General features: G+C 43.2%; 1 protein-coding gene across 2 annotated transcripts in view; it reads right to left on the reverse strand.

Annotated features, from left to right (window-relative positions):
- Positions 1-12778, reverse strand: part of CCDC90B (coiled-coil domain containing 90B) — a 76667-nt gene that overhangs the window by 34930 nt on the left and 28959 nt on the right. For both annotated transcript variants that reach the window (XM_077451404.1, XM_077451403.1), the window contains exons 4-5: positions 11632-11733; positions 5521-5562 (exon numbers count right to left, since the gene is read on the reverse strand). In XM_077451404.1, coding sequence (XP_077307530.1) covers positions 5521-5562; positions 11632-11733 — 144 coding nt within the window. The remainder of the gene's footprint in view (positions 1-5520; positions 5563-11631; positions 11734-12778) is intronic.

Genomic DNA, 12778 nt, shown 5'->3' on the forward strand with positions numbered 1-12778 from the left:
AGGTCCTGTGCTTCTTTGTGCAGCCGCAGAGAGGCTCGTCTATGTCCCATCTCAGTTGTCGGCAGCAGAGAGGATGACAGAACTCCTTCAGATCCTGCGCTTCTCCGTGCAGCCGCAGAGAGGCTCATCTCTGTCCCCTATCCTGTCTCCCATCTCCGTTTTTGGCAGCAGAGAAGACAGAACTCCTCCTACAGATCCTGCGCTTCTCCGTGCAGCCACAGAGATGCACGTCTTTGCCCCTTCCGCCATCTCCGTTGTCAGCACCAGAGAGGAGGACAGAACTTCCCCTACAGATCCTGCACTTCTTTGTGCGGCGGCAGAGAGGCTCGTCTCTGTCCCCTATCCCGTCTCAGTTGTCGGCAGCAGAGAGGATGACAGAACTCCTTCAGATACTGCGCTTCTCCATGCAGCCAAAGAGAGGCATGTCTCTGTCCCCTATCCTGTCTCCCATCTCAGTTTTTGGCAGCAGAGAGGACGACAGAACGCCTTCAGATCTTGCACTTCTCTGTGCAGCCGCAGAGAGGCTTGTCTCTGTCCCCTATCCCATCTCCCATTTCAGTTGTCGGCAGCAGAGAAGACAGAACTCCTCCTACAGATCCTGCGCTTCTCCGTGCAGCCACAGAGATGCAAGTCTCTGCCCCTTCCGCCATCTCCGTTGTCGGCAGCAGAGAGGAGGACAGAACTGCTCCTACAGATCCTGCGCTTCTTTGTGCAGCGGCAGAGAGGCTTGGCTCTGTCCCCTATCCCGTCTCAGTTGTTGGCAGCAGAGAGGATGTCAGAACTCCTTCAGATCCTGCGCTTTTCTGTGCAGTCACAGAGAGGTACGTCTCTGTTGTCGGCAGCAGAGAGGAGAACAGAACTCCTCCTATAGATCCTGCAACTCCCCGTGCAGCCATAGCACCCCCTCATCTCGCCTCCCCTAGTCTCAGCTTTCAGCAGACTCTGGCAGCTGAGGCTAGCCCACCTCTGGTCCCCCTCCAGACCCTGCACTTACCGCTTCCTAGCTCCACCCCCAGGTTCTTCCCGGTATCAGCAAAAGTAAGGGGGAGGGGGGGCACTATGATGTAAGGGAGGGTGGGACTTGACTTATGGTGGGTGGAGCTCATGACATCTGTAAGGAGGCGTGGTGCTCTGGATAGTCTTACAAATACAACCGCCCTTTAAGGGCAACCATAATGCTGATGCGCCCCCCAATGAAACTTCAGCTCGACGCCCCTCCCCCAATGAGCGTTTCACTTGGGCAGTAAGGGGGCGGGGCCACTGCAAGGGGATTTTTTTTTTCTTGTACCCAGAGCTGGGCTTCAATGATCACTATCAAGTATTGAGGGCGCAATCGTAGATCGGTGCCAGAGACTTATTTTTTTCCATTTTGTGCATTACACACCAAAATGTGATTTTTTATTTTTAAAATTTTTTTTTTTTTTACATAAAAAAAAAAAAATGCATCTAATCCCCCAAAAAGTGATATAATTTATGGGATCAGATACCCCGTCACAAAGCCATTCCAGCTGTCTGTTTTTCATCCTTGTATTGAGGGATAAAAAAGGACTAGGATTTCTATGGACAAAAATATGAACAAAATAAAAAAAAAAAAAATATGGAGAAAATATGGACAAGACAAAAATAGGGACAACATCTGAACCAATATATAAACAAAATTTGGACAAAAAATATGGACACAAAAAAAAAAAATGGACAAAATATGAACAAAAAATATGGACAAAATTATGAACAAAAAATAGGGACAAAATATGGACACAAAAATAAATAAAAAAAATGGACAAAAATATGAACAAAAATAGACAAAATATGGACAAAGTAAAATATGGACAAAAATATGAACTGGAAAAAATATAGACTAAACATGGACAAAAAAAAAAAAAAATCGAGAAAATATGAACAAAAAAATAGGGACAAAATATGGACCAAAAGATGAACAAAAATATAGGTAAAAATATTAGACAAAGTGTGGACACAAAAAAATGGACAAAAAATACATAAAAAATGGACAAAAACATGAACAAAAATAGACAAAATATGGACAAAAATATGGACAAAAATATGGACTGGACAAAAATATAGATGAAACATGGACAAAAAAAAAAAATGGACAAAATATGAACAAAAAATAGGGACAAAATATGGACCAAAATATGAACAAAAATATAGACTGGACAAAAATAGACGAAACATGGACAAAAAAAATTTACAAAATATGGACAAAAAATAAATAAATAAAAAATCGAGAAAATATGAACAAAAATATAGACAAAATATGTCTGTTTTTAGGACCAATTCACACTATATTAACCAGCGACATGGTGAAACGTCCATCACCACAGGGATCCATAGCTGCACCATGTTAAGAAAGCTTCTACAAAACGAAAAAGAAATTGGGCACCACACTGCCCCTAGCGCAGCTGGCAACGCAGATCGGTCTGCAGTAGTGAATCGCGCCGGCCGCTCTGTGTTGCAGTGTGAACTGACCCTAAAACATCGTTTCCCTTGACAGGAGAAAATCAGAGTTAAAATATCATCTAAGCTGGATTTTTTTAAACTAGTTTAGCAGCATTTGGGCATTTATTTTAATCGGTCAGAATTTTACATTTATTCTGGCTATTGTTTAGAAGCATTTAGCGTTTTTTTCTGCCAAAACTCTGCTGCTCCTGGACACACTGGTAGGGGTTTTATTTTCCTGCCCCTAAACGCTGCTAAAAGTTTAGGTGTGTATGGACATATAGGCCAACACGCAGGGGAGTTTTAGAAGCAGGGGAAAAAAAACTCATTACGCCCCAGTGTGCCCGAGGCCTTAAATAGCAGAAGTTGCAAATTTTAATGCTGATGTTCATTAACCATATAACAGATATAATAAGGTGGCTCTTGGCTGCGCCAGATCACGTACTTAGTATGTGATCAGAGACTTGCAGGTAGGGGGCGCCCACGTGCTGCTGGCGACCTGGCCGTGCTGTGATTAAACACAGCAGATGTCAATCACTGGGTGCCGGCCAATGGATTATCACCAACACCTGGCGAGCGTCAGGAATGTACACAGGACAGGGCTCCACCTATGTAAACGGGGCAGAGCTCTGTCCTGTCAGTGGGGAAGTAATAGATTTTCTTTCCCTGCAAAGCACAGAATAAAATCCATGACTTCTCCTAGTAAAAGCACCTCCCACAGTACACCAAAACACTGGTTAGGCACATAGTTAACCCTTTGATTGCCTTAGAGGTTTAACCCCTTTCCAGCCGGTGTCATTAGTACAGTTACAGTGCATATATATTTTTTTTAGACATGTGCAATTTGTTTAGTTCCGAATTCGTTTTTTTAAAAACAAAATTTAGACAAATTAGTTAAATTGGAAATATCCAAATTTTCTAATTTGGAAATTAAAAAGAATGAAAATCCGAAATTTCAAAAGAACGAAAATCCTAAAGTTCAAAAACCCAAAAATTCTAAAATTCTAAATAACTATTAAATTCTAGGTATTGGAATTTCCTTTCAAAATTTGGCTGTTTATGAACATAACAAATATGAATTTATTCGAAGTTACGAATTATCCACAATAACGAATTCCGTATCTAAACTAATGTAACGTAACAAATGAATAATAAAATAATAATTAAAAAAAACATATTATTTATTATTATTAATTCGTTCCGTTACATTTGTTTAGATGCGGTATTAGATATTTTGGATAATTCGTAATTTTCGCATCGATTTGTATTCATTATGTTCACTAACAACCAAACCATCCATTTGAAAAGGAAATTCCAATACATATAATGTATTAGTTATTAGTTAGTTGGTTATTTCCAATTTTCGAATTTTTCAAACTTCCGAACTTCTGAATTTTCAAATTTTCGAATTTATGAATTTACGTATTCCGAATTTTCAAATTCCAAATTTATGAATTTCCGAATTATCAAATTTTTGAATTTTCAAATTTATGAATTTTACGAATTTTCAAATTTATGAATTTACGAATTATCGAATTTATGAATTTACGAATTCCCGGGCACCCAGGAGAGACAGGGACACATGGCAGGCAGGTGGTGGAAGCAGAAGATACACATGCATGTAGAAGTGATCAGTTTTATAGTACCCCAAATCACTTCTACTACAAAGTTGGGAGCTTAGTAAAACACACAAAAAAAATTAAATAAATAAATAAATAAATAAAACCACACAAAAAAATCAAAATAAAAAAGCAGGTCACTATTGGCCGTCCGTAATAGTTAGGACAGCAGCAGAGAAAGGTTAAAGGGCCTCTCCATCATGACAGTCATAGGCCAGTTTGGTCACTGGTGGTCAAATTACAAAAAAAACACGAGGGACCAGACATGGAATATACACGCAGAAGCGGCAGATACCCGCCACACCCTTAATCCTTCAAGAGATCAAAGATTTGACTTACTGCAAAGGTAAGTATTCTGTTGCAAGGGAGTTGCCCTTTTTTCCACAATACACAGCCCTGACAATCAGGGCAGAAGACCCAAGTTTCCTATACTGCAATTCAGGAATCATTACAGGTCTTGCCCCTCCCCCAGGCCTGTGACTGGACAGTGAACGGAGAAGCAGAATACTGGTGAGCTCATCTCTCGGTCACTCTGCTCCCTCCTTCTATCAGCATGTTCTTAGCACATGAGCACTGCAGCAAGAACAGAATTTCAGTACTTAAAGCGGGAGTTCCGCCGTTTTTTTTTTTTTTTTTAAGTCAGCAGCTACAAATACTGCAGCTGCTGACTTTTAAAATAAGGAAACTTACCCGCCCGCGATGTCGGCACCCGAAGCCGATCTCTCGATCGTCTCTCGGGTGCTGCCGCCGCCATCTTGGGTGTGGGAATCAGGAAGTGGAGCCTTGCGGCTTCACTTCCCGGTTCCCTACTGCGCATGTACGAGTCGCGCTGCGCAATAAGGATGGTCCCCTCTGTCTCTGGGATCCGCGTGTTTCCCAGCAGACAGCTGGGGACTCGCAGGAAGTGGCGTAAATATCCGCAGATTCTGCGGATATCTATGCCGGAAGTGGGTGCAAATACCTGTACTGTACAGGTACCTGCACCCCCCTCCCCCCTGAAAGGTGCCAATTGTGGCGCCAGAGGAGGGGGGGGGGTTCCAATGAGCGGAAGTTCCACTTTAGGGTGGAGCTCCGCTTTAATATTTGCATTTAAAAGCATACACGTGTGATCTTTAAATGAATGCAAAGCTGCAAATATTGCGCTCCTGATATCTGCCTGGAGTTTCTGCTTTGGATTGAACTTTAGTTGAGAGCCATGCTCAGCCTGTGTTCAGGATACAGCGGTAACCCACAGGAACACGGGGGGGGGGGTTCATTAGAAGATACTTATTGGTCAAAGATAAAGCATGGGGTGCCCCTTCGGCAGATGGTGCTGCAAGCAAAATGGCATCTCCTGGTCACCAGAACTAGGGATGGAGACCAAGGGGTGGACCCCTCAATGTTGCATATGACCCCATATAAATCATGCCACCTGCATGCTTTTCTGACCCACTGAACTACTTACCGAGAGCTGCTGCTTGACATGCTCCAGTTCAATCTTCATTTTCTACAAAGTAACAGAAAAGAAAGTCTTAAAATAAGACCCGGAAGGGGGTTTAATCATCTGTAGCCAGCCATTCCCCAACCAGTGTTCTGTGGAGCCTCCTCCAGGAGGTTGCTAGGGCTTCCATGAGTGAAGTAATTAAGTGCAAATAATTATAATTCGAGGGTGGTTGCGGATTCCCTTTATTTATTGCACCTATGTATTACCTTGCCTATTCCCCTTGTTAGCTAATATATTAAAACTCTGATCACGTGTTACTGTTGATATCACTATAATACAGGGGGTTCCCGGGTTACAAACAAGATAGGGACTGTAGGTTTGTTCTTAAGTTGAATCTGTTTGTAAGTCGGAACAGGTAAAACAAAATTTAAGTGTAGCTCCAGCCAAAAAATCTATTTTTAAGCTTTTTGGATAACATAGGGAAGGGTTATCACCTCTGTAACATTTGTTTAGCTGTCTGTGCCCCTGTACAGAAGATTTCACCTCACTTTCTGTCCCAATGATAATTAGATTTTTAAAATTTTGGGCTTATAGGGAAACAAGGATTGGTGATAAAGCATCAGTGGAGACACCTTTTTTCCCATATTAACTCTTACAGGAGAGAATTTCCCTTTCTCAAGGTAGATTTCCTCTTCGTTCCTGTTATCTCCCTCCGTTTGTAAGTAGGAGTCGTTTATAAGTCGGATGCTTGTAAGTAGGGGACCCCCTGTACAAGGTTAGCTATGAAAACAAGCACACGGCTTAATAAAACAAAGTCCTATTTATTTCCCAAGAAAGTAGGAAAACGCTAACATGAAAATACTAAAGAAAGATATTAAACAGCATATAACACTAGAACATATAATACAGGAATATCAAAAGATACTTATCCCAATACTTTCCTCAAGGTTTTCTTTCAAAGCTGGGCTCAGATGGCAACAGAGGAATAGACATGAGGCTTAGAACCATTAGGCAAGAGCCATCAGTGAAAAAGGGTAGAGGCAGAGGAGACTCTCTGACTCGTTCAGTCCTTTATGCTTTAATCATACACCATCCAGACCCAACCCCATTGCCATCTTATCTAAACTTTTGACAAATCACAGTACTTATGGGAATTATATTACTGTCCGTCCTGCTGTATTGGCCTCTAGGGGCAGCATTGTCCATGTCTATGTACATGTCTATGTATCTTCAATGCCTTTTATCTTTTGATCTTCTGTAGCAGGACATTCACCAATCATCTTGTCAGCTTGCCTGCATCAGATGATCCGTAACCAAGCACCATTCAGCCTTGATGGAGGTCTAATATGCTACAAAGCTTTGATGTGCAACTTGGTACATCCCAGACCTGGTATCAACCAGGAAGAACGTCAGACCTTTACCCTTTAACGCCATGGAACTACAAGTATCAGCATGGCTAAGCTTTGGGAATGGGAAACAGAAATGTAACGGATTTATGACAGATCCAATTCAAACTCTGCATAATACCAAAAACACAGTTACCAATAAACGCAGTAAAACTGACAAAGAAACTCCAGAAATATGGCATTAGACCATGTTGCCTTTCAACAATGAGCAACCAGAAATTTCTGCCTATCAGTTAAAGTGGTTGTAAAGGTATTTTTCTTAAAAATAACAAACATGTTATACTTACCTCCACTGTGCAGCTCGTTTGGAGTGGCCCCGAACCTAGTCTTCTGGGGTCCCTTGGCGGCTGTCTTGGCTCCCCCCCCCCCAAGTACTTCTCATTTTCACGCGAGCTCCCTCGCATGGTGAGAAGTACTTGCGGCGTGCTCCCGTGCTACAGCCGGCGGCTTTAGACGCTCACTGTATCACTCGCTCCGGAGCCCCGCATCATTGGATGTGATTAACAGCAATGCGAGCCAATGGCTGCTCTGCTTTAAATCCATCCACTTTAGCTAATCAGCGGCCAGGCTGAGCGGTGAAGAGGATATCGGAGGCGAGCTTGGGACTTTCGAGGGGTCAGGTAAGTAAAACGGGGGGGCTGGCACTGTGAGATGTTTTTTCACCTTAATGCATAGAATGCATTAAGGTGAAAAAATGTGTACCTTTACAACCCCTTTAAGTAACCACTGACATCAATGATCATTTTAGCTATCTGTAAGCGGAGCATTCTTGCCAATGACCACAAATGTAAGGAGCATTCTTCCCAGTATCCATCTCTCTATTGTACAGTGAGATACAGATATAGTAATAACTAGCAGGGATTCCCTGAGCCTGGAAAGTTATTTCAAGGATTCCTCCATGTTATGAAAGTTGAGAAAGGCTGCTCCAGAGATTTCTAGAGGTTCCTTAAGCTGTGGTTGATTGACCTCCCATTTAATGGTCCTGCATAGGTTCAGGGACCAACACTGGTGTCAGCGGCATGACACCAATGGATCCTTTTACCTAACCATAAGGGTGGCTTTTCTGACCACTACTGTAAGGGGGAATTTGTCCCACTGACCACCAATGAATTAGTTTTAGCAGGGGTTCACCAAAACGTTAAAATGATCTCAAAGGGTTACTCAGGGGTAAAAAGGTTGATAATGGCCGATCTAGGCACTAAAGGTATCGCAACACGAACACACAGCATGCCTTCGATAAAGCATAAGCTATTTTTGAAGAAAATTCCCAGTGTGATGATTATTGGTTTCAGGTGCTTCTTGTTATGGGGTTCGCAATGATGACTGTAACAACAAAACAAAAAAAGTATCCCCCTACACCAGGGATATGCAATTAGCAGACCTCTAGCTGTTGCAAAACTACAAGTCCCATCATGCCTCAGCCTCTGGGTGTCATGCTTGTGGCTGTCAGAGTCTTGCAATGCATCATGGGACTTGTAGTTCTGCAACAACTGAAGGTCCGCTAATTGCATATCCCTGTCCTACACCCCCTCCACCTAAAACTGAACCCTGGGTTGACCCTTAAAAAAAAAAAACAGATCCCGTTCCCTTAACCACTTAAGGATCGAGCCTGTTTTTCAGACTTGGTGTTTACAAGTTTAAAACAGTTTTTTTTGCTAGAAAATTACTTAGAACCTTCAAACATTATATTGTTTTTTTTTTTCTAACACCCTAGAGCAGTGATGGCGAACCTTGGCACCCCAGATGTTTTGGAACTACATTCCCCATGATGCTCATGCACTCTGCAGTGTAGTTGAGCATCATGGGAAATGTAGTTCTAAAACATCTGGGGTGCCAAGGTTTGCCATCACTGCCCTAGAGAATAAAATAGCGGTCATTGCAATACTTTTTTTCACACCGTATTTTGCGCAGCGGTCTTACAAGCACACTTTTTTTTGGAAAAAATTCACTTTTTTGAACAAAAAAATAACACAACAGTAAAATTAGCCCATTTTTTTTTATATTGTGAAAGATAATGTTACACTGAGTAAATTGATACCCAACATGTCACGCTTCAAAATTGCGCCTGCTCGGGGAATGGCGTCAAACTTTTACCCTCAAAAATCTCCATAAGCGACATTTAAAAAATTCTACAGGTTGCACGTTTTGCGTTACAGAGAAGGTCTGGGGCTAGAATTATTGCTCTTGCTCTACCGATCGCGGCGATACCTCACAGGTGTGGTTTGACTACCGTTTATATATTCGGGCGTTACTCACATATGCGTTCGCTTCTGCATACGAGCTCGTCAGGACTGGGTGTTTAAAAAAAAAAAAAAAATTCTTATTTTACTTGATTTTATTTATTTTTACACTGTTTAAAAAAAAAAATAAAATTGGATCACTTTTATTCCTATTACAAGGAATGTAAACATCCTTGTAATAGAAAAAAGCATGACAGGTCCTCTTAAATATGAGATCTAAGGTCAAAAAGTCCTCAGATCCCATATTTGGACTTAAATGCAATAAAAAAAAAGAAAAATGTAATTTGAAAAAAAAACGTGCCTTTAAGAGGTATGGGCGGAAGTGACGTTTTGACGTCGCTTCCGCCCTGCTATGGTATAGAGACGGGTGGGGGCTTTCTTAGCCTCACTCATCTCCATATCACAGACAAGACAGGTCCCGAAAGCCTCCGCTGTCTTCTATCACGTCTATCGCCCTCTTCTATCACCTAAAAAAACCTAGTTGATCCTGCCGGGCTATGCCCTCCCCCCTGTAAACTGACCACGGTCTATCATGGCTGCTGGGCCCTGACAGTTTACGTGCTTCTGTCATCCGCAGACCTGCTCTGTAATTCCCCTCCCTGCCTGTCAGCTACTCTGTGCCACTATGCTCCCCGCTCCTTCCCTTCTTGCTGCCATCATAACTGTACTACTAACATCCCATCCCCTCTGTTAGCCAACATTATCTTTCCCAGTGTCTGTGCTGCTGCTGCAAAAAAAAAACCTGTAGATTATACTTTATTGTATATCAGAGCGTCTCCCGAGGCTCACGTGACTCTTCGGTTCTCTCTCCTCTGTGTCTGACGTCAGCAGCAGTGCTCGGCCCCACCCACTATAGCTGTCAGCCGGGCAGAGGAGAGAGCTGAGGAGTCATGTGAGCCTCAGAAGATGCTCCGATATAAGGTATAATCTGCATTTTTTTCTTTTTTTGCAGCACAATCACTGGGATAGATAATGATAGCTAACAGAGGGGGTAGGCTATTTGTACTACAGTGCTTTAACGGTCATCTGAACCCTAATATTACCATAAGCTGAACATTATATTCTTGCACCTTCATCCTCACAGCAGTCCCAATTCCAGCACAAGGAAAACATTTCTTCTCCTCAGATCTATTTTTCAGTATGTTTGAAATCATACTTCATCTTGCTGACCATGTTGTGTATCACGTCTCCAGTCTCCGACCGCCTCCCGCGTCATGTCTCCAGTCTCCGACCGCCTCCCGCGTCATGTCTCCGTCCGTCTCCCGTGTCATGTCTCCAGTCACCGACCATCTCCCGTGTCATGTCTCCAGTCACCGACCATCTCCCTTGTCATGTCTCCAGTCTCCGACCGTCTCCCTTGTCATGTCTCCGACCGCCTCCCGCGTCAGGTCTCCAGTCTCCGACCGCCTCCCGCGTCAGGTCTCCAGTCTCCGACCGTCTCCCGTGACATGTCTCCAGTCTCCGACCGTCTCCCGTGACATGTCTCCAGTCTCCAACCGTCTCCCGTGACATGTCTCCAGTCTCCAACTGTCTCCCGTGTCATGTCTCCAGTCTCCGACCATCTCCCATGTCATTTCTCCAGTCTCTGTCCATCTCTTGTATCATGTCTGCAGTCTCTGACCATCTTGTGTATCATGTCAACAGTTTGACCATCTCCTAGATCATGTCTGCAGTTTCTGACCATTTCTTTTACCGTGCCCATAGTCTTTGACTATATTCTGTTGTGTGTCTGCTGTCTCTGATAATGAATGCACATGCTTAGTGTACAAACCCAGTGTGCCTCAGTGGCAGTGTAAAATCATTCCAGTGGGCATGCCGAAACAAAGACGAAGAGCAAAGATGTCGACTCTGGCAAGGAAACTCACAGACGTCGCACAACTGGAAGGCTGGAGAGTATTGCAGATTTTCATTCCAATTTAACAACTAAAACACATTGAAGCCTTTGGAACTGTTGGGCAGAAAGCTGGAGTCTGTGTGCTGTGTCCGATGTACCCTGTGAGGGTAAGCTATTACCTTCGAAAAATAAATAGCAATAAAAAAATAAATAAAAAAAAAATCAAATGCCATTCACTTCTGGATTTACCTGCAGCTTCTTGAAGCTCAGTGTACAGTAAAATCATTCATTTTCAGTATAGAAGAGGAGCCGGTACAAGACTGAAGGGAAGGCTGGAGGTCACCTTTAAATTATATACTTATAAGCTTCCAAAAATGAATTAGAATAAATAAACGATATGACTTAAACTCAAAAAGTTTGAAGCCAAGGTCACCAGTAACAGCACAGAGTCCGCTAGGACCCAAATCCACTTAAGATGCGATTGTGGGACAAATAACCGGCTTTGCCAACTCAAATATCTGTGAGAGCGTTGTAAACCGTTAAAGAAGGAAAGGGAAGGCTGGAGGCAAGCTTTCCGAAGGGGATAGAAGGAGAAGGACACGTATTTCCTTACACTTGATTATTTTGAACACAGGAAAGTTTGAACAATCACCTCATTTTCTGCCCGGAGGGTGGCAAATTCGCTTTTCTCCAGAATCACCATGTCTTTCCTTATAGAGTCCAAGTGAGCCATGATCTGCTGGATGGTAATTTCCTGTAAAAGACGAGGATAATATTTATCATGACCAAAGAAAAATGGAACACCAACCAAAATGTATATATATATATTTTTTTTAACCCCTTCATGCCAACGTAACACATATATACGGCCTCACTGGACTGGGCTTTTTTTTCCATATCTGTCTTTGTGCTGAGAGCGCGCAGGACAGCACGCTCCTAGTACAGAGACCGGGCTCTCAGTGGCAGCCCAATCGGGACCTGGATCCCCCCCCCCCATTTAGGGTACCTGATCACTGTGTTAGCCACTCATTGGCTACCACAGTGATCAGTCACTGTGAATCTGGCCCCTGTGTTTCTCTCTCCGTGAATGGAGGGGAGAGATGCATTCTATAGATCACTTTCCTTGCAGAGAGAAAAAGAATTATGTAAAATAATAATAAAAAAATAAAAATAAATACTGTATATAGTACAGTAGAGTATAAGCCGACTTTTTCAGCACATTTTTTATGCTGAAAAAGCCCCCCCTCGGCTTATACTCGAGTGAGGGTGCAACCTCACTATGCCCATCTGCAGCTGTACCTTTGATGACACAGCGGGAGACCCTCGCTGTCTTGGTTATGCAGTCTGTTTCGGCAGCCGTCCACTATAACAAAGCCCCGCCTCCTGCTCGTCCGTGTTAGATGGGACACGGATACAATGCTGAGAAACTGAACGGACGAGGAGGAGGCGGGGCTTTGTTACAATGGACGGCCACCGAACAGACTGCATGACACAGCGGGAGACACCCGCTGTTTTGGTTATCAAAGGTACAGCTACAGATGGGCACAGAGTGAGGCTGCAGATGGGCACAGAGTGAGACGGCAGATGGGCACAGTGAGGCTGCAAATGGGCATTGTTTACCCAGTAGCTTCTGCATTTCCTACCCTCGAGTCAATAAGTTTCCCATTCTCTTGTGGTAAAATTAGGTGCCTCTGCTTATATTCGGGACGGCAAATACTTGAGTATATATAGTAATATAGGTAGATCAAGGTTTGATCTTGGTCAGTGCCAGGGTTAGTGTTTGGGTCAAGTTTGGCTCA

The sequence above is a fragment of the Lithobates pipiens genome, unplaced genomic scaffold (assembly GCF_037356315.1).
Source record: "Lithobates pipiens isolate NorthernLeopardFrog02 unplaced genomic scaffold, aLitPip1_a1.2 Scaffold_23, whole genome shotgun sequence".
In the NCBI taxonomy this organism is placed as follows: domain Eukaryota; kingdom Metazoa; phylum Chordata; class Amphibia; order Anura; family Ranidae; genus Lithobates; species Lithobates pipiens.